Source organism: Lagopus muta, chromosome 3 (genome assembly GCF_023343835.1).
Source record: "Lagopus muta isolate bLagMut1 chromosome 3, bLagMut1 primary, whole genome shotgun sequence".
Classification (NCBI taxonomy): domain Eukaryota; kingdom Metazoa; phylum Chordata; class Aves; order Galliformes; family Phasianidae; genus Lagopus; species Lagopus muta.
The window spans coordinates 25,669,225-25,692,240 of NC_064435.1; the positions used below are offsets into that span (position 1 = coordinate 25,669,225).

The following is a 23,016-nucleotide window of genomic DNA, read 5'->3' on the forward strand; positions in this document are numbered from 1 at the left end:
CTCGCTAATACTGAGCACTATTCTACCTTTTTTGACAGGAAAGCCCCGTTATCGAACTATCTAAGGGCTCCACAAAATGTGCCGTTAACCATAAAAATCACAAGAGATATTTATCTACCTGGAGCAGAAAGCATTTTTGTTTCCCCTTACATACATGATTCTCTATCTGTGCACATTAAAATAGATTTCCAGTTAACGCACAGATTGCTTTGACTGTCTCGCTTATATCACTTTAAGCGCATCATCATTATTCCACCTTCCCCAAACTTTGCAAGTAGAGATTCTGTGCGTTTCTCCAAGCCACGGAGAGCACAAATCACACCGGGCCCAGCGCTGCCCCGCTCCTTGAGGCGGGCTCAGGGGCACCTGGAAGCCGTTCGAGCGCTTGCTTCGGTGCGTTCCGCGAGGAAGAATCGAGCGCTCCTCCCGGGACGCCGGCAGCGACGAGGAACGACCGAGCGAGCGAAGCCGCGTACAGGCAGCCCGGCAGGGCCGCCTGGCGGACCCACTGACTTTAAGGTGCCTGCCAGGAGGCCGGCATGGAGGAGCCACGGAGATGGCGGCTGAACGTTCTGGAGAGGAGGGGAGCGGCGAGGGGAGAGCCGCGCCGTGCTGTGCTGTGCTGTGCTGTGCCGTGCCGTGCCGTGCCGCGCCGCGCCGCGCTGAGCTGAGCCGAGCCGAGCCAGCTGGCCAGCCAGCCAGCCCGCCAGCCCGGCCTTCCCCGTGAGGAAGCACAGTGGGAGGAGGCTGAAGAGGAGGAGGCTGAAGAGGAGGAGGAGGAGGAGGAGGAGGAGCAGAAGGAGGAGGAGGGAGGGCACGGGAGGCGGTTGCTGCTGCTGGGCAGAGGAGCCGTGTAGGAGCTGCGGCTGCACTCGGACGCCACATTCCCTCCTGACGGGACTGGCGGTGAGGATGAGCGAGAGCTGAGCCCGCTGTCGCCGCCCGATCTGGGAAGTGTCTGGTCCTCCTCCTCCTCCTCGCCTGTTGTGGGTGAACCTGCGCTACAGGCTCCTCACGGACACGGGAGGGGGCTGGTTTGTTTGTGTGTCTGTTTAAGGAAAAGAGAGAGAGAGAGAGACCTTCCATCCATTGAAGCACAGTTCACTATGGTCGTACTCGCACTCAGCACTGGAAGCCGGTTGGATTTCGTATCTCAATCCAGGGTGTTATTCTTGCAAACCTGCCTTTGGATTTTATGTGCTACAGTGTGCAAAGCGGAGCAGTATTTCAATGTGGAGGTAAGAGAAGCCGTGTGCGTGTGTGCGAGCGTGCGCTTCCTCCTCTCCCTTTCCCCCATCCCTTTTCCGTATCCCCTAAATGAAATAAAGCAGCCAGCCATGTCAGTCAGCATCCAGGGCACACGGCCGTGCTGGCTTCCCTTCCCGCAGCCGGCAGCGCGCTCCCTCCCCGCCCGAGGGATGCGTTTCGGAGGGAGATCCCTCCCTGCCCTGCCTCCCTGCTCTCTCCCGTGAGAGACGGGAAGCCTCAGCCTGGGCACTGGGAGGAACTGGGAGCAGCTCGGGGAAGTCTCAGGGACGCAGGATACCGTTGTAGTGCAGTTTTCCCCACCTCTTTCTCTCTTTCTCTCTTTCTCTCTTTCTCTCTTTCTCTCTTTCTCTCTTTCTCTCTTTCTCTCTCTTCTCTCTTTCTCTCTTTCTCTCTTTCTCTCTTTCTCTCTTTCAGAAGAATGAATGGAAAAGAGCGTTATGGGGACAGGAGTAAAGAAACTTGAAATTGTGGGCATGTTTCTTTGTGGACAAGTATTCGGCAAAATAAGAGTATTTCCCGTTTAAATCTAACACAAAGAGTTGCCACTAGAAACGGTGAAACAAATGGCATAAAGGTGCAACTATAATACAAAAGTTTGAGGGTATGGAGGACCAGGAAATACATTGCTTTCTAAGCAAAAAAGCAGATGAGAACATAGGGAACCTAGATGGGGCAGACCATGAGAGTTTACAGACACAGTTTGAATTCAGTGAACATCCGTTTCCAGTCACTCTTCTGTACAGTCCCAGTTTTCCAATTTGGTATTTTTTTTTTACATAATTGGACCCATTAAGTAATGATCTTTTGCTGTCTTTATCTTACCAGCACATCTTCTTTCCCTTTTTATTTCCTTTCTGTCACTCATTCTGTTGTGAGCCCTTCTCCCTCATCTTTCTCAATGTGATGTGTTTCTCTCTTTCTCCAGCTATTCTGTTTCATCTTTTTTTGTTATGTGTTTCTACATGTGCTCTTTCAACTTCACGTGTGTTTTATCACTTTTCTGGTAGATCTGTTTTCCTTCTCTTATTTCTGTTCTGCTAACCCCACTCCAAACTTTCTGCTGTGCCCATACATCACCCTCACCCATTCCTGTTTCTCATCTCTCTTGTCTGATGTTTTCACAATGCTTTCTCTCCCAGAATGAAGCCTGTGCCTTTTTTTAATGTCTCACACGTATGCACACTGGTTTGCTTTATGTTGAGCTCTTTTCTCACTCAGTGACACTCATTCTTGCTACTGTGGCAAGACTGCATCTGCAGATGCTTCTCTATCCCTTTCAGTCTGAAGTCCTTACTTCTCTCACTGCCTCATGTACAATCACCTCAAACATAACAAAAATTGCTTTTTCTTTCCTTCTCTTCTTTCGTTCCAGACTTTCCCTCTATGCAGATATTTTCCTGTGCCACGTACAATCCTCCTGCTTAATAACACACAACCTCAGCTTGTCTCTGGAAAGTATAGTCACTTACTCCATCATTAAGATCTCTCCTGATCATAAATCCTGCCCTTTTTTAGCCTGTCATCTACACTCTAGTCACTCTTTCTCATTCCTTATCACAAATAAATGCACATCTCTGCTTCTGTTTCATTGTAAGCTCTTCAGGGCAGGACTTCTTGTATGTTTATAAAGTATGTAGTGTGCTGGGTTGGGTCTGAAGTCCAGTTGCGAGACTGTTACGATATAAATATGGAAGTTGCAAATTTCATAGTGCACGGTAAGGTTTTATCCTATTGCTCCTGTCCTCAGCTGCCTTCTTTACTGATGGGCAGAGGGAAGCCGCGTGGAAGAGAGGAAGTTGCTCCCTGTAGCTTCCCCAGGCTTCACAGGCTGGCCCCCTGCAGGGTGTTGGGAAGAAATTCCAGCAACAGAACTTTCTCCTCCCACAGTAGTCTGCTTTGCTGGCATCTGGCTCTGCTGGAGAGACGGGCAGCAGATGGAGCTAGTGTGGGAGGAGAAAAAGATTGGTTTAGTCAAGTGGAATAGGAACAGGAGGCCAACTCCAGTCGGAGGGAGGTTTTGTGAGGAGAGAAGGGAAACGGTTTCATTTTTGCCACCTCTTCCATATGGAAAACAGCACATTTTGAGGGTGAAAGACAATACCAAGACTAAGAAACACTGTTGAGTAGAATGAAGTAGTCTGTGTAATGAGAGCATATATTTCTTCTGTTTAAAATATGCCTCCTGCTTCATATGCCAGTTTTCCTGTTTTTTTTTTTTTGTTTGTTTGTTTGTTTTGTTTTTTTGTTGTTTTTTTTTTTTCTTCATATTACAGTCTTTGATCCACAGATTGGTGGTTGCCAGAAAAGTGTTCTGGTTCTGGGGAATCTCTCTAGTATTCAAGAGTCATCCTGATGTGGGACTCTTCCCTAGGCCACTGTTTTTGACCACTCTCTGTGACATAATCCTGTCTAGACAGTCTTGAGATTTGCCCCGGAACAACCATTCTCATGTTTAAACTATTTGGATAGCACTGAAAATGCAACTTCCTTTTGTTGAGAACAGAAAATCTACTAAAAAACATGGGAAACTTGAGGCAAAAGTGTTGGCAGTGGTGATGTGTGTATTGTACAATGCTCTCTGTCAGCACAAGTGCAATATTATTTGATAGTACACTGTGTAAATGTATGACAAATATTTCTTATGGCAACAAGAGTAAACACACAAAGTAGAGCTCATGACAGAAGTGATGTGTATTTAGATGAATTAAATGATGCTGAACAAATACTTAGAATGGTTGGAAAGGAGATATTACTATTATTTCCTGTTTCTAAATACAGTACAAACAATACCTGTTGAACATTATAAAATGCAGAATCCTTTATTTCCTTTTGCTGTTCTGTCTCAGTTAATCCGTATTCCTGATTGAAAAGAAACATTTGTGGAGCACTTTTGAGTTTTTATTTCAGTGCAGACTTGTTGGGCTATGAGCCAGAGCAATTCTTAAGAGATTCTACTGCTGCTCAAAGATATTGCATAAAAATGTCTTTTAAAAGAAAAGCACAAAGCTCAAGTTTACACGTTTGTGTGAACATTGCTAATTTTTCTTTGTAATTTTATTGTCTCTTTGTACAATTTCTTTTAACCAAACACCTATGTGGATGAAGTCCTCAAGCTTTCACTGATAGCTGCATTATCAATTCTGAAATGCATTCATGTATGTAGTATTCATAGATGTGATAGACATGGCTGAGTAGGAATCGGGCCATGGAGTACAGAACTTGGGAGGGGAACACCTACAATGAGAGACTGTGGTAAAGCTGAATGAGAGGTGATTGTGAATGGACAGCTCAAGTGATCATGATGAAGCTTAAGATTTGCATACTCTTATTTGTTGAAGGATTTTGGGATTATTTTTCAGAGCTCACTGTTTGCCATTAGCAAGTTGATGAAACCTGTCATTTGATGTCATGATAAAAAATGAGTATATTGTTAGCTCCCTATCCTCAGTGCTGAACTATTACTCCAAAACCATAACAGCAGTGAGTAATCACAGTAATGGAAGAATATGTCTATGGATGTAAAGTTGTTTCTTTTTTCTGCTTTGTTAAACTATTTCCATACACTAACAGGAGTAAATATCCATAAGTGAAATAGTGAATGGAATAATAGTTATTAAAACAAACATTTAAATCATAAAGTTGAAACAAGTGAACACAAGATAGTTTATTGCTGTCATCTGATAGATGGTGATATTCTGAGCCAGCAGAGGATTTTTTTTTCTCTGAGTTTCTCTCTGTAGTATTAATAAGTTGTGCTGTTGAGTGATAATGCCTTTGTGTGATAGTGGGAGTGTCAACATATGATCTTTCACTGTATAGATATTTTTATGTTTTCCTAAAGCCAACATTGTTGTACTGTTTGAGCTGGTATTAACCTAGGAGTTCATCTTCTGACTATTAAATACCTAATACAAAAGTTAGAAAGCAGTGTTACCATAAATAAAGGGAAAAATGGTTACTAAAACAATAATGTCTTGGTCATAAGTTATTATGAATCTAGAATAAGATTCATATTGGATTATAATACTGGGTTTTCTTATTCCTGAGAGCAGCTGTATCAGATGGGTGTGTTCACAAAGCCTGTTGTGTAAAGAAGTGTTTTTAGAATCAGAACAAATTTCATTCACCGTGTCTATGATTTGATAAACACTACAAAGCATGTTTCATCATCTCTCTTCTTAAGTAGACAGTTAAACTATGTTTTTTCTTCTAATGCAGAATATATAGAGCTGAATCCATAGGGGAGATTTAAAATGAATCTTATTTAGTTATGAAGTTATTTAAAGCTATGAACTCTTTTACTTCCTCCCATTTTCAGTGTTGTGACAAATAAATTACATATTGTGAAACAAAGCACAGTAGAATCAAAACTTCAGGAAAATACTGCTAATTTCCTCCATTGCAGTAAGTAAGTAGCTGAGAACCCCATTGTTTTCATTATTAATAAACTTTACATTTAGCATCCAGCTCCTCTTGAGTGGTAAAGCATGACCTTTTCTTCCATAAGCTCTGGTCTTTTAAGCTTGAAAACAGTACAGTTCTTCAGCTGGAAATTGAAAAGGAATAAACTTCAAATATCACCTTGACACACTTGTCAGCTAGTGGCCTTGGTTAACAGGTTTGCAAACACAACACAGGTTACAAAATCTGTTAAAATGCAAGCTCAAGAATTAATATGGAGAAGAAATTAAGGTAGTTTGATTTAAATAGTGCCATCTGTCCTAAAAAAGATCTTCTGCATTCTTTTTACATGCAAACAATATATGTGAGTCTTGCCATTGAGTGCTTTTCTACTACAAAAGTCAATAGCTACTGTATGAAAAGTAGACTCTCATTTAATTCAGAAATATATGTGGAGACTACTAATTAGCAGAATACATTCTCTACTATAATTTAAACAATTTATTGTTACAAAAATTGCAGTAGGTCAATGTTCTGCTATGAAATATGAGATATTTTATGTTTAGAAGGTTACAGGGAACATTACAAATTCTTTAGCCTGTGTTTTCTTCAAATACAGTTTGAAAAAATGGTCCCCATTCCAAAGAGTTCACCAATGACCTAGTATGTTATACCTTAGATGCAAAGCAGATTTTTTTTTATAACTCTTGTTCCTCTTGTATTCCTATTGCAAATTTCTGACTTCTTAGTGTTTGAGCATCACAGCTATTAGTGATTCTCAATTTTACTAAAGAAATAAAACAGATAAACAGATTTATGTAATCGCCTTATGCAGTGCAAAGTAAACCTACCAAAACATGTATTCCTAATGGTTCCTGACATGAGATCATACTAAAATAAAGACGGACTTCATTAGCCCACCAGAAAGCCCTGAAAAATCCATTTTGCTCTTCCATTACTTAGAAGACGTCTTACAGTAGAACAGTGTAAATTTGCCTTCCCATTCATTGTTTCTTCAGAGTGGATACACCATCTTCTTTAACTGATTTAAGATTTACACTGCTCTTTGTCAGTTTTATTTGAATCCATCTAAAAGGTCAGTGCATGCTCTAGGCACCTCTCCTTCTGCACTCAGCAAGACTGAATTGTAACAATTTGTAAAGAGAGAATGTGGTATCATATGGATTAAAAAAAAAATTTCAAACTGCATTTGGTCTCAGTATTTTAAAGTCTGTCTCATCCTTCTGATTTCCTGCATGACTGTGGAACTACAACCTAAAGGGCTGACGTTGATACTTTCTGAAGAGCCTTAAAGCAACAATGAAAGTTTTAAATTACCCTCACTAAATTGTTTGAGGCTTCTCACCTTCCTGTTCCAGATTTCTGTTTATTGTCTAACCTGTTTGCTGTCCTCAAACCACACTACTGACCATAATCTGAAGGAGCAGGTTGGATCTGTTTAATTTGTTAACTGTGATATGTCAAATGACAGACTTAGTTTCATTCTGTATGAGGAGGACCAGGATTAGTGCTGCAAGCATGATTTTACTTGGCACAGAAAGGGATTTGAAAAATAATTATGATTAGAGCTTTATCTTTTAAAGAGAGGTCACGCTATTTGGAACCTTTATTTATTGGTTGCCTGGCAACTGTTCATTCATGTTCCTGCTTATCATCATTCATTATAAGCATCTTTGTTGTACAGTAAGAGCAATTAAGTGGTAACAACTTATTTCTGTGATGAATTAAAAACTGACAGAAATTACAGAAAAAGAAAAATAATATTTCTGTAGTCTTACTTATTAACTGCAACTGCTGTTATAATATTTATATATTAACAACTGTTTTATTCCAGCTGAAGTGTTATCTGCACTTCAGCTGTGATTATAATACTCCTAGCATACCTTCTGAGGTATTACAGCACATAATTGACTTAGGGGCTTGGACATGTGTTTTTGTCATGCTTAAAATCTATTAATTTCAGGATCAGGACTTCAGGCTATGAAGAAATTTATCTCCTGTTAATTCTACTGCACAGGCTGTCTAAACCAAAGCGTTGAGGCTTGAACCCAGCAGTTGAAAAGGGGTTGAAAAATCAGAGATTAAAATATACTATGAAGGGGGCATGCTGAAGCAATAAGCCCCAACAATTCTATAGAACATTAAAGTCACTTCCTGCTTTCTCTCTATAGAAAACAACAGTTTTTATTACACTGTGTGAAAACACATTCTTAAAGCATATGATTTGACAATTGTTTTGTGACTCTAGATGACAAATATTTTGCCTTTTTTGTTAGTTCTTGATTGATCATATTTTGACTGACCCTTGTGTGGAATAGCTTTGCAGAAAGGAGCAGCTGTGCTGTAGTTTATTCAAAGATGTCTCTTTGAAAGCAATATTGGGACAATTTCCCTATGGCTGCATCTTGAGAGAATGTGTGTCGTTCTAGGGCTAGGATAGAAGGTGATTAGTCTCTCTGTTGCTACTGCTTGGTCTGGAAGTGGCTTTGCTTCTCCCTCTGGGACTGGTGCATTCCACTTTGAGTATCTAATTGTATTGACTCACCAGTACTGTTCATACCAGGCTGTGCTTATGGGGGACAAAGTAACTGCTGTAAGACAAATCGGTATGGATTTTCATCAGCTTTTCCTGCTCACGTAACATCTGTATTACATGAAGCTGATGTTCAGCATTTTTACATTTGAGAGACAATTGAACTGTTTGTGTAGTTGTGTCGATCACTTGGAAAGAAATGCTAAGCTCAGAATCTTTTTTATTGTATTTTTCCACATGATCTTGTAGAGACACAGTTCTTTTATTTCATTGATCCATTTGTTTTTGCTGACAAGTCTCCACTTACGTGTGTGAAATATAGGCTAGCAAGGAGGGAGACTTCCTTATTCAGAAAGTTATCAGCTCAAAGGCAGAGGAAAAATAGATAGCAAAACATAAGAACAAACATCCTTTTCAATGGGAAGGAGCATGCTTCCTTTAAATGTGACAATAGATTTTTATGAAATGAAATACCAAAGAGGAAATTGCTTCCTTCTTGTGTTGTATCTGGATCTGAAGGTGATGATCCTGTCAGAGTTTTTTGTTCTTACCTCAGACTTTGGTTGTGTGATGTCCTTCTAGGAAATTGCTTTGACCCACTGTCTTGACAGAGCAACTGACATATTCTGTTTGTCTATATACTGTGTTTTACAAGCTGTGCAGAATAGTAGCAATGTATTTAATTACAAATGAAATAGATGATCTGTCTTCCACACAATAAAGTTAATTATTATTGCTAGCAATAATAGATTTATATAGCTTAATTTACAGCATGATTTTGATCTTGGCAAATGAGACTTTTTTCTTATTGGTTCTACATATAAATAATCATATATATGTTTAGATATTCTATATATTAAAAAAAAAAAATAAATCAGAACTGTACTACATTTTTTAAAAAATTACTTAATCATGAAGTGCTGGCTTCTGACACTTCTATCCTTCCCTACTTGTACAGTATGTCATCCTTGAAAATGTTTTCATTATCTCTATCTGTGTTGTAATTTCTAATATGTAGGAAAAATATGATGATGTTAGTGATTAAGGCACTGTATAGGGAGGTTGGAGATCTGAGTTGTGTGTCCAGTTCAATTATGACTTCGCATATTGATAACAAGGTTGTCAATATTGATAGCAAGAGCTATCATCTTTTTAACTTAGCTTCCACAAATTTGCATTAAAGTAATTGAAGAGTAATTCCTGTCGTTTCCAATACATGGCAAAAAAAATAGAAGTCATAGAATCATAGAAACACAAGGTTGGAAACGACCTATGAGATCATCTAGTCCAACCATCTTCTCATTACCATTGCCACCACAAGCACTAAACCATATCTCGCAGCTCCTCATCCAGACTCCTCTTGAACACTGCCAGGGACAGCGACTCTACCACCTCTCTGGGCAGCCATTCCAGTGCCTGACCAGTCTCTGAGAGAAAAAGATTTTCCTCATGTCTAACCTAAACCCCCTCTGGTACAACTTGCAGCCATTTCCCTGGGTCCTGCTCATTACCTGGGAGAAGAGACCAAACCCCTCTTTATCACAACCTCCCTTCAGGAAGTTGTAGAGTGCAATGAGTTCTCCCCTGAGCCTCCTCTTCTCCAGACTGAACAATCCCAGCTCCGTCAGCCGCTCCCCATAAGAACTGTGCTCCAGACCCTTCACCACTTTCATTGCCCTTCTCTGGACACACTCCAGGGCCTCAATGTCCTTCCTGTAGTGAGGAGACCAAAACTGAACACAATACTCAAGGTGTGGCCTCACCAGTGCTGAGTAGAGGGGGATGATCACCTTCCTGCTCCTGCTGGCCACACTATTTCTAATGCAGGCCAGGATGCTGTTGGCCCTCTTGGCCACCTGGGCACATTGTCGGCTCATGTTCAGCCGAGCATCAACCAACACCCTGAGGTCCCTTTACTCTTCACACTCATCCAGCCACTCATCCCCAAGCCTGTAACGCTGCATGGGGTTGTTGTGCCCAAAGTGCAGAACCTGACACTTGGCCTTGTTGAACCTCATCCCATTCACCTCAGCCCAGGGATCCAGCTTATCTAGATCCCTCTGAAGGGCCGCCCTACCCTCAGGCAGATCAACACCACCTCCCAGCTTGATGTCATCTGCAAACTTGCTGAGGGTGCACTCAATCCCCTCATCTAGGTCATCAATAAAGGTATTAAACAAGATTGGCCCCAGTACTGACCCCTGGGGGACACCACTTGAAATGGGTCACCAGCTGGACTTAACTCCATTAACCACTACCTGTTGGGCATGGCCCTCTAGCCAGTTCCTTACCCAAAGAAGGGTAGACCTGTCCAGACCACGGGCAAAAAGTTTCCCCAGAGGAAACCTGTGAAAGACTGTGTCAAAGGTTTGGCTGAAGTCTAGGTAGACTACATCAACAGCCCTTCCCTCATCTACCAGACTGGTCATCCAGTCATAGAAGGGGATGAGGTTGGTCAAGCACGACCTGCCTTTCACAAACCCATGCTGGCTAGGCCTGATCCTCTGGACACCACACACATGCCATGCGATCTCACCCAAGATGATTTGCTCCATTACTTTCCCTGGTATCGAGGTCAGGCTAACAGGCCTGTAGTTCCCCGGATCCTCATTACAGCCCTTCTTGAAGATAGGAGTCACATCAGCAAGCCTCCAATCTTCTGGGACCTCTCCAGTTAACCAGGAGTGCTGATAGATGGCCGAGAGTGGCTTGGCAATTACTCCCACAAGCTCCCTCAGCACCCAAGGGTGTAGCCCATCCAGTCCCATGGCCTTGTGACAGTCTAGATAGAGGAGGAGCTCTCTGACTGTCTCCACCTGAATCACTGGGGGTATATTCTGAGTAGCTTCCCAGACTTCCAGATCAGGGCATAAAACGCCTAGAGAATAACTGATCTGGCTATTAAAGGCAGATGTAAAGAAGGCATTGAGGACCCCAGCCTTCTCCTTGTCCTCAGTGGCCACATTCCCTGCTGCGGCAAGTATAGGATGAGAATTATCCTTGGTTCTTCTTTTGCCATTGATATATTTATAAAAGGATTTTTTTATTGTCTTTTACTGCAGTGGCCAATCTGATTTCAAGTTGGGCTTTTGCCTTCCTAACTTCCTCCCTGCATACCTTAGCTACTTCCTTGTGATCTCCCCAAGTAGCCTGTCCCTCCTTCCAGAGGATGTAGACTCTCTTTTTCTCCCTGAGTCTCAACAGTAATTCCTGGCTGATCCACACCAGTCATCTTCCCCTACAGCTTGCCTTACAGCACTCAGGGACAGCCTGTTCTTGTGCCTTTAAGATTTCCATCTTGAGGAGCATCCAGGCTTCCTGGGCCCCTTTACCCTTGAGAAGTGACTCCCAAGTGACCCGTGGTACAAGTGCCCTGAACAGATCAAAATCTGCTCTCTGAAAGTTCAAGAAAGTAGTTTTGCTGGTCACTCTTTTGACATCTTCAAGAATGGAGAATTCTACAATTCCACGGTCACTCTGCCCAAGACAGTCCCCAAGCTTCACTTCTCCCACCAGTTCTTCTCTGTTAGCAAAGATCAGGTCTAGCAGGGCACCAACCCAGTAGGCTCTCCTACCAGTTGCATAAGGAAGATACCTTCCACACAGTCTAGAAACCTCCTGGACATCTTCCTCTGTGCCATATTATATTTCCAACATACATCAGGGAAATTGAAGTCCCATGTGAGAGTAAGCGCTGGTGATTACGTGACTTCCGCGAGCTAAGTGATGCTAAAGAGACATAAATGCTTCTTCATCATTCGTCTTAGAGCAGTATTTTTTTTTTAAATGAAATAAATAAACAAACAAACAACAAAGAAACAGTAAGGAAATAACGTAAAAAATACATACAGTATTTCAGTTTGGTTATCAGTGTAATAATGAAGTAATGAGGATGTTCAAGAAAAAAAGAGCAGAAAAGGTAAAACAAATGTGTCCATAGTAACATGTGAAATCTTTTTTTGCTTCCGTTTTAGTTTCCCTGTTGTTTTTTTTCTTAATGTAAGTACTACAACTTGATAGTTAGCAGGATTACACGGAAGATGCAATCAGACAGCTAAAGAATACAGTGTATCATATTGTATTTCAGAAGGAAAGTTTGAATAAGAAAACTCTTGGTACCCAAATATGAAATCAGTTAGTCTGGTTCAAAGTGTATTTGAATAATAAAATGGATTTCAGATCAAACTGTAAACGTTCCACAATGCAAAGTTAAAGAGTTCTATTTTGTAAGCAAATGAGATATTAAATACTTTTTTTTTTTTTTTTTTTTTACAAACATTTATGTTATTTTGTTACCACAGTATCTAACCTTTTTGTTTAATACACATAGGCTCTGTGTACACCAAAGCAGAAAAGATAGGAGCTTACCCATATCCTGGGCTCACTTCTGAAACTCCAGCAGAGCAGTAGTAGTCAGCTGGTAGTCACCTCTTAAATGAATTGCCTTCACCCGTGTTCCCATGGCTGACTCAATGCTTGCCTCAGGTGATCAGTCAGAGGTTTGGGCTGTGATTTAGCAGTTCCCATACACACCACAAATAGGCAGACTTGCTGCTCACATACTTCTGTTATTAAATAGCTAATTGTGCAACATGAGGCACTGAGGGAATAAAAAATTTGCTATATTGACGTGTTAAGTTTAGAATTGGAAGCTGAATCTTTAAGCCACCTGCACCTCAAGTTATGAACTTATTTTCTGTGACTTTTCTCATAACTTTTCTTTTCTTTGCTTCTTTCTTTCTTATCTCATTTTTGTTTGTTTGTTTGTTTGTTTTTCATTTGTTTTCTTCAGCTTGCCTTTGTACAGCCTGCTGCCAAGCAAAAACATCTGTCTTTACTAAACCATAAAATCATTGATATTAGAGATGGAGAATGACTTTTAAAGAGCCTATTTCTCTGCCAGTGCTGGATCACTTATTATTGTATATTTGTTGGCATTTTGTAAATTCAAGTTTTAAAATCTACAGTGATGGGACTTTCAAAATTGAACTTGAAAAGACTCTGGTAAATGTACATTAGGGAAAGCTAAACTAGAAGTGTTCCTTTCGGTAGACTTCTCTTTTGGCTACTGGCAACAATAGTTGAAAGTTGACTCCAGTTAGGAATACCACAGGACCTATAGAAGCTTCCTCTTTTTAGGTGAATAACTAGAAGCCAGGCTGTGTGTCCTAAGTCATTTCAGATAGCACTAGGCTCTTCTGTTTCGGTAACTTAATTCTATTCCAGATTTTAATGAAGGTGGAGATTGTCAAGGCACCTGTAGGTATGGGGCTCTCTAAGGTAGATGCTGTAATTTTAATGTCTTGATTTGGAGTTAACTCCTTCTCTCTTCACGGGTGCTTTTCATTAAGTGTCTAAGTACCTGGTGCTGTTCACATTGTGTTGACTGTCTTGCTTGACCTTTAGATAATGTTCCAGAATAGCACAACTAGGGATGTGTTTGCTGTTCTCTGGTAAATCAGATCCTCTCAAGTCACACTGGAAACTGTATGTCTAGACAAAGCTAAGAACAGAACTGCACTGCTGTAGAGTACTCTCTCTCGCTCATGCCCCACACATCATTAAATACATTTATCACATAATGCCAGAGGATAACACTTACCTCTTCAGATTTCATGTATTTTAAATATTTACAGATGTGAAGAACAAAGCATTACTCTAATGACATCAAGGCAGTTTTGCCTTCAACCTTAATAAGGCCAGTCCCGAGTCTGTTTAAATCAGTGTGCAACATGCTAATCTACAGAGGCACATTTTACAAACAGTGCTTATGACAGTTTTTTGATGCCTAAGTGATTTTAAGGGCTGTCTTTCCTTCTGAAATACACAAACCTCTAAACAGCTATTTTTTGCCGTTAAAGGGAGAGAACAGAATGTTTTTTTATAGAGTAATTAGAAAATATATTTTAGAAGAATAAACTTCCTTGATGTCTATAGCCTGATAGACAATCCTCCAAGAATTAAAAAATGAAAATGACATTTTATTAATCTATCTGTGTAAGAGTCTTGAGTCCTAAAGAATAATTAGCTGATTACAAGTACTTCTGTTAATTTAGTGGACTGATTCAATGAAAATTTGCATTTTTGTGTTAATGTTAGACTTTGCATGTCATCATAGTTGGATACGTTAATTCATTGATTTGTTTATGCTGTTTGCTGTAGGCCTCCAGAACTGTGAAAGTGACTGGGTCATAATAAGAGAGTTGTTGGCCAGTTTATACGTTTGCTTGCTTACTTTGTACATTCAAAACTCCAAATACCTGAGTGTGCTACCTGATGTACAATTTCACTGAATTTTCTGCTACCATGTAATTGTAGAGATAGTAGTTCTACTGCTGATTCTTAGGTTTGCATTTGGGAAGGAAGAGTGATTATATCTGCAGTCTTCTATTCCTGAAGATCTTCCACTGTAATATTTAGTTCTACTCTATTGTTTTGCACTGACAGGCTCATTTAGAGAAAAAAACAGTATTTTCATTCCTTTGTGAATCATCCATCATTTTTCCTGGCTGCTAGGAGAATTCACTTTTTGTCCCAGCTGTCAGATAAAGATAGAGTCATTGTTCTTCATGGATTAATTGCTTAGATGTATTTTCCATTGAGATATTAGAGAATTTTTCTCTGCATGCATGATCTTTCTAAGGAGCTGATGTCAGTTTAAATTGGACCAAAATAATTTAGATTCTGTGGACATATATTCTTTTTTTAGTTTTGATTAAAACAAAGCAAAACCTGTGTTTCATGTAAGAGTTAGAGTTTTTTTTTTGTTGTTGTTGTTGTTATTGTTTGTTTTTGAGTTTGTGTTTTATGAATATTCCCTTCCCTCTACGAATTTTCAGCAGCCCAGGAAATGATTCTTAAGGTGAAAGCAAGCTTTAACAATGTTAAAGCACTGTGTTTGTTGATATTTAATAAAAGTTATGAGTGGCTGAGGGCAGGAGAGTCTTAAGCAACTGTAGTTTCTCTAGTGTTCAAATGAAGGAATTCATCATGCACATTAGTCTTAACGGGATAGCCAGAAAAGGAGAGATCGAGACTTTTAACTTTAAAATGTCCTACAAAGAATGTACTTTGTAGATTTAATCTTGTTTTTAGACATCAAAAAGCTACATGTGTGGCTGAAAATTGTTTGATGGTGTTTAGTGAAATACAAATAAAATAATTGAAAATGATTTTTTTCCTTTGTAACAAAGAATTCATAGAGCCATTGAAAGAAGTGAACAGCCTTCAGATTTATGTAGAAGAGTATGAATATGCTTAATACGCTTTTGCTACATGGTTTCTTTTTATAGAGCTCATATATTATCCGTGTTTCAATGATAAACAGTTGAAAAACAGAAAGAAGGGAATCTACCCATATTTTCTCTATTTTCTTTTACTTGTACTACTTGTACTTGTGCTACTTTTTTGCTTATTTACTTATTATCCTAATTGGATACGGATACTATGGCAAGTGGTCTCGACTGGAAAGCATTGATGAGATTCAAACTTAACAGAATCCATCAGATTTTGCCATTAATTTTATTGGATCCAGTATTTTACTCCAAGCTGTTTGAAAAGCCTTGAATCACCCAACATTTTAATGGTGTCAATGAATGGTTTACACTGAATGCCTAAGATGAATGTTGTTATTTAAACCCATAATCTCAGCCAATACATACAGGTTAAAATTGGTACAAAAAGAAGTGGAGATAAAATATCTGTGTGTGTGAACTGAATCTTGTCATTAGAAGAAAGTGTGATACCACTTAGAGAGAGACCACTATGAAAGAATCCCAGAAAGAATACTAGGGGGGAAAGGAAAATTAATTCTAAGCATTTAATGAAAGAGCTTATATAGTCTAACTTATGTCATCAGCCATAATGGACTGGATTCTTTCCTTGCCCTATACTCTCAGTCTAACTGTAATTTTCCTTCTTCAGTGAAGCTGATGTCTCTACTGACAGCTATTAACTATAATGTTTATTCTTTCATATTAGTCTGTCTACTTTAAGAACTCAATAACTATCTCATTAGAACAAAATTTTGTATTGTATTGCATCAATTGACTTCTCCGCTTCATTGCTTTTGTCACTTAATACTATTCAGCCACCATATATGAAAGTGCCTTTTTCCAATAATATTTAATTCAGTGCTGCCAATTGTGACCCTGTGTGGTTTGAAAGTCGTAAAATAGCTTTTGAAATATTTTTGTTTGCCTTCTGATTTTTGAGCTTTTTTGTGAGCATTTTCAAGATAATTTTATTTTCCTGAATTAGTGGCAGGAACTTCAGTTAAAGAAGGAACAAAATATTTTCATTATAGCCAATAAACTAAATCTTCAAGAAAGATACCAAATGGTTAAGGTATCACTTATCTAAAATTCCAGTCACAATACTCACCTCACAGTACTTTTCAGTTTGGATTGTCTTTCAAAACACCATTTGCTTGTTATTTTTTTTTTCTACTGTTAAAACTTGCCACTTCAAAAGGTCAAAGTGCTTCTAGCTGCTGCCAAAGACTTTTTCAAAGGGTTGTTGTGAAGGGCATCAACATTTTACATTTTACCTAATACTGTTAAACTGTCTAAAAGTGGCTGGCTGACAGGCCTGGTACAGCAGTGTATGCTTGACCATGGAAGAAGCCTAACTATGATTAGCCTAACTTTCGTCTTGAATGCTAACTGTTTGCAGCAGCAGAGACTGAATTTTTTTTTTTTTGTACAGAATCTATAATTTATTACATTGGAGGAGGAAAGCACAGGTTCTACTGCTTCTAAACTAAGATTGTGATTTTATTCTCTAACTCAGTATTTTGTAGCATCCAAGGGGGACAAATGGAATTGTGAAGTGGCATTCTAGAGAGCAGACATCCAAAGGCAGTACATTACAGCACCAGTGTCAGTAATGACGTGTACTTTTAGTAACATACCAAAAATCACTTGTAAATGGGTAGCTTAATTTAGATACCGGTATTTAGATAATAAAATTCCTTCTTCTTCATATATAATTGGATACTTTTAAAATTATTTTATGTTGCTGCTTTATTTTGGTTTACCTCAATTGAAAAATGTGAAATTTAAGGAGACAGAAAAAGTAGCTGACAGTTTAGAAAATATTTTCATGAGAAAAATGCCAGTGATGCACATTCAATAGGTATTGATTTTGAGGGAGGGAGAGGCAGGGAACAAACATTTGACTGCTTTAAAATATAAATTTAATCTTCAGAATTCCCTCAGTGATTCATGCATGAGTCAGAAGTTGAAAATCAAGGGATGACCTTTGGAAGACCTTGCAATAGGGATTCTGCTTGTTCAAGAAATGGAAAGTTCAGCATTATTTTAACTATGTCTACCTATAATTTTAAATCAGCTACTGCATCTCTTTCCTACGATTCAGAAAATGTTACTTGGGTAGAAAGGAATCAGCAAGTCTTTAATTTTAAAGTAAGAGCTTAACAGAAATACACTGTTACCTCTCAGATAAATGCAGTGGATGGTGTGGCTGTCTGTTCTGAAAGAAGAGAGCAGGAGCATTGCTCTTTGCTTGTACCAATAGACTCAGATTTGGTTATATTCACCCAAAGAATCTCTAGACTAGTGGAATGAATTTAACTCATTATGTTCAGCTTAGATGTAAAGCCCTGATCACAAATGTTGAAGACAAAAAAGCATTGGAAATGCAGTCCCAGATGGCTGTAAAACCAGTCTTACATAATGTGAAGCAGATCCTTTACAAGATATTATTTCTGTGTTCACTATGAGCTTCAATTTATACTCTGTGGATTTATTCTGAAAGAACATGTTATTGGAAGATTTTTGAAAGAGATCTGTTTATATATAATATATTTAATAATACAACTATTTTTGAAGGTTTTCTGGAGAGTTCTTTGTAAAAATGCTGATCTAGTTTAAATTGCGGTAGACCTAACTGATTAATATAATTCTGTAGTATATTAAATGAGTTTAAAGATTTCAAGAATGGATAATAAACTGAAAAGCTTTGGATAAACTTTTGTATCATAGAACATTTCTTTCAATCAGTTTTCTTGACTCAAGATACAGCGCTCATGGCAAATTAACTTGCAGGAGTTAAGTTTCAAAATAACAGGTCATGTTTCAAAAAGTATAAAATTCACTATCAGACAGAATAACTCTACTGGTAAGCTAATGGATGCTACAGAAGTCTTCAGGACAACCCTCTGAGGGATTTGAGTTCAGGCATGCTTTGTGTTTAACAGGATAGAGGTGAGTTATTGCGCTAGTTATTTGTGTGTGTGTGTGTGTGCTCAACAACGGTCACAGGCACATTTAATTTAAGCATGTCTGGTCTTTTCTATGAGCGTTCTTACATGAACTGATTTTTGAGTTGTTCCGTTCGGTGATTCACTCTTCTCAGATGATATGTGAAGGGGAAGAGTCCAGGACATCTATGTCCTTATCACAGTTCGTTGTAGCTTCTGTCAAAAAATACTAATGTCTGAGACTGTGTTGGAAAACAGATTCTTTCACTGTTTATTTGTTCTGCATAACAGTATTTTCTTTGGACTCACATTATCCAGGCATCATAGTGAAGGGTTAACTTCAGACACCTTTGTGGTAGATGGGGAGCTTAACCAGATTTGAAGACTTGAGAAACAAGACTTTATTTAGTATTAGTCTGCAGTAGAGTCATTGTGATCTATTGGGGAAGGGCTTAGTCATATTTTACATGTGATTTTGAAACTATGCCATCAAATGTCTGAAATCATTGCATAAATTAGGCTGAGAGTCTGCACGTTGTTGTCTGCCCTGCATTATATTTCCTTAGAATTTCTGCTTTCTAATGAGCATGTTTTCCTTGGATGCAAGTTTAGGTTTGAAAGAGAATGTGCTGATTACAAGGGAGATGGACATGCTTTTTCCTGTCATTGTCTGTAGAAAAGTTAGTGACAGTGCAAGTTACCCGACACTGCGCCAAAGCTGATCAAACCAGAAATAGAATGTGAGAATGGAGTCAACAGAGGTGGAAACATTAATTGTTAACTCTGAATATCACCTCTGCATCAGCTCTCGTGAAATCTAGAGAGACCTAGAGAAACCTTGCCATCTGAAGAAACCTAGACAGGCTTGAGCAGTATGCCCAGGAAAACCTCACGAGATTCAACAAAGCCAATTGCAAGTTCTTTTAGTCTTTTACCTGGGTCACAGTAATCCCCATTGTCAATACAAGCTAGGGGACGAAAGGATTTGAGCACAGACTGCTGAAAAGAACTTGTAGGTACTGGTGGATGGGAAGCTGGATATGAGTCAGCAATGTGTCCTCGCAGCCCAGGAAGCCAGTCATATCCTGAACTGCATCTGAAGAAATGTGATCAGCAGGTCAAGGGAGGTGATCCTGCCCCTCTACTTTGCCCTGGTGAGACCTCATCTGGAGTACTGCGTCTGGATATGGAGTCCTTGGTACAGGAGAGATATGGACCAGTTGGAGCACGTACAGAGGAGGGCCACAATAATGATTCAAGGGATGGAACACCTCTCTTATGAGGAGAAACTGAGAGCTGTGGCTGTTCAGTCTGGAAAAGAGGAGGCTCTGGGAACACCTGATAGCAGCCTTTCAGTATCTGAAGAGGAAATATAAGAAAGAAAAAAAGTTTTTTTTCACACTAACGGCAATGAAGCACAGGAACAGGATGCCCAGAGATGTGGTGGATGTCCCATCCCTGGAGTCATTCAAGGTCAGGCTGGATGGGGTTCTGAGCAACCTGACCAAGCTAAAGATGTTCCTGCTCACTGCAAGGGAGTTGGACTAGATGAACTTTGAAAGTTCATTCCAACTGAAATGATTCTGTGATTCTATGAAATAATTCCCTGCAATTTATATGCCTGCCATACCAGATTACAAACTTTCTGTTGAGGTTGCATGTTGTGGGTAGTGTAAATGCTATGATCTTGCCTCACATTCAGGTCTGTACCTCCTGGAAAAGTCCCAGAATTTATGAAATCTTGGTGGAAAACCTGTTTCCTAAGGGCAAATAAAAGGCTTTAGCCCCTTAGATGGATGTGGAGAATTACGTTGCACTTATTTGGGATATGATTTGGGAGCAAGCTGTGCTTGAATTCTCCTGTTCTGATGGGCGTAAGTCAGAGGAACTTCAAAAAGATCGTTCTTTGTTGGTGCTTCTTGAAACTCTGAAAAAAGCCAGTGAGAAATTATTTGAACCATATTTTTGGTAGCTGAGCTAGGATGATCAGCTTGTGTTATCCAGCAGCAGCCCTCTGAACTCCTGTATTAGCAGGCATCCAGCATTACTAATGCCCTTAAGATTACATTCAAAGTAGTATTCAGTTGGGAAAAAATGAGTCTTCCTCCATTTTTTTCCCCTTATGTTTTTTTTTTTATAGTTTGTCCTGGTATATAGAATAAGACTGGAAAAAGTCTGGGAAAGCATGCTTTTAAGAATGGTGTTTAGAGTAATCCAGAGTGTTCAGTGTCCTGAAAGGAGAAAGCTCAGTGTAGTTGTTTTTTTTAATCATTAATATTATTATCCTTCTCTGATATTCTGTGAAATACTGTCTTCAGTATAAACTGTGTAAATTTCAAGCTATTGATAACTGTTGTGATAACTCCTGTACAAGTCAAATGTTTTCTCCTGAGCTGACACCCTCCATTTTCTTCTCATAAGCAAATTCTAAATCTGAATGAGCATTTTTTTTTAGTGTCCGACCTTGTAGCTGAAACTGCTGTGTGGTACATCATGAATGAGCTTCAAATCAAGGTGAACAAAATGTTCATCATGTCACACTTGTCTATCATATCAGCAACATGTACAATAAATTTGCTGTGTATATAGGTTGTCTGTCGTATGAGATTGATTTACCTTATCTATGCTACATACAGTTTTAAAAGTTTGTAGGTAAGACCATAACAAGCATTTTCAATTTCTGTCCTAAAGTGAGATCGGAGCTACTGGATCGTGGTTCTTCAGATACACCCTTGTTCTTTATGTGGTTATTAGAACATAATGTATGGGACTCTTTCTCCCCGCTTCAACTTTATTGTTTTACTTTAAAGCAGAAGAGAAATTACTGAAAATAGGGTAAGACTAGTAATCTTAGTGATAGCCAAATTCCTACAGTGAAATTGTGTCCTGATTGAAATGAATGGGGATTTTTATTTGACATTTCTGTGTCTGTGGTCACCTGGATTACTTCTCTTACAAAGCTAGGTCAGTAGAAACATTTTTCTTACTTTTCATCATGGTATTAAATGAGTACATCATTTCTGCCTCAAGTTGAAATAATTTTCTCTCAAAATTATTCTGGAGTGTTCACTAGCAGTACAAGCTGTAAATGTTGCTACTTTGACCTATCCACTTTGTCTGATCTGCATTCTGAGAAAAATTATTTGCATTTTGCTGCAAGTGGAGAAGGAAAGCATGATACATACTACACCACTGCTGCTCCATTAGCATTAGCAGCGCTACTCCTCCTGTCTTTGGCTGAGGACCAAGTGTTTATATTAAAATATGTGAGATGCTCATATGTCACTATAATTGTCTTTGTGATATGCAAGACATATCTCTCCTACAATGCATAGTGAAACAGATATCCTGAAAAACCATTGATTCTATCTGCTATGCTTACTAGGTAGTGGAGTCAATTTCCCAATAGCAGTCATACTGCTACATACACGAGACTTCATAGAATCAAAGAATCAGAATGACCAGGGTTGAAAAGGACTACAATGATCATCCAGTTTCAACCTCCCTGCCACGGGCAGTGTCACCAACCACCAGGCCAGGCTGCCCAGAACCACATCCAGCCTGACCTTGCATGCCTCCGGGGATGGGCATCCACAACCTCCTTAGGCAATCTGTTCCCATGCATCACCACCCTCTGAGTGAAAAACTTTCTCCTAATATCTAACTGAAACCTCCCCCGTCTTAGTTTAAAACCATTCCCCGTTGTCCTACACTGAAACAAGAAATCCTTGTATCTAAAGACAAAAAAAAAAAATAAATTGTATAGATCAAGACTTTGCTCCTCTAGGTTTAGAGATGTAGAGGAAGTCCTTTACTAAACTTGGAAATACATCTTACTGCATTTCACTTTCCTGGTCAAACTAACATTTTGTTAAACATTTAAAATAGTAGAGCAAAAACATAAGAGTCCAAGATTACTGTGTGCACGGGAGGAAATATGGGGTGTCAGGATGAAATGAAGTTGTGATGGCAGTCTGGAGGAAGAGCCTTACATTCTTTCATAGTCGCCTAGCAGCTAAATATGACTGCATTTTATTATTTCTGCATTTAAATGCATCCTTGTTCAGTGCTTTCAAAAATGCTTGACAAACACTGGCAAACATATTTTCATGATGATAATAATGCTATGTAAAAACACGATCTGTGCACTTTCTGTAGCACTTTATAGGACATTTATTGAAACCTTTTAACATATATACTGGAAAACATTAGTCATCACTCCAGACAGACTTTTCAGTCACTCTTCCACAGTCTTATTGTTCTTTTGAGTCTCCAGTCTGTACTGCTTCCACTGTCTAGACACGTTCACTCTTTGCTTAAACATCCCATTCAGTGAAAGTTTGCCATCCCTGGTGATTCCTATGGAACTTGGCACATGCCATAGGAGTTATCTGCAGTTTGGTGGTAAAGTCATTTAACATGTCGTGGAATTGATCCAAATTTCTGCGTATGTATCTGCCCAGGTGGAATGTCTGGTTATTTGATCTGTGTGATCAAAGGCAAGTCTCAATTGGTACTAGTACGGAGCATGGTAGCCTTGTAAAACTTCAACAGACTTTTCATCTTTTTA

At 39.3% G+C, this 23,016-nt stretch overlaps 1 protein-coding gene across 1 annotated transcript in view; it reads left to right on the top strand.

Moving 5' to 3' along the window:
• The first annotated feature begins 813 nt into the window (after nucleotides 1–813).
• MMP16 (matrix metallopeptidase 16) overlaps nucleotides 814–23,016 on the top strand; it is a 178,539-nt gene continuing 156,336 nt past the window's right edge. Inside the window, exon 1 of the mRNA XM_048939421.1 lies at nucleotides 814–1,238. Within this exon, the coding sequence (XP_048795378.1) occupies nucleotides 1,107–1,238 (132 nt within the window). The 5' untranslated portion in view covers nucleotides 814–1,106. The remainder of the gene's footprint in view (nucleotides 1,239–23,016) is intronic.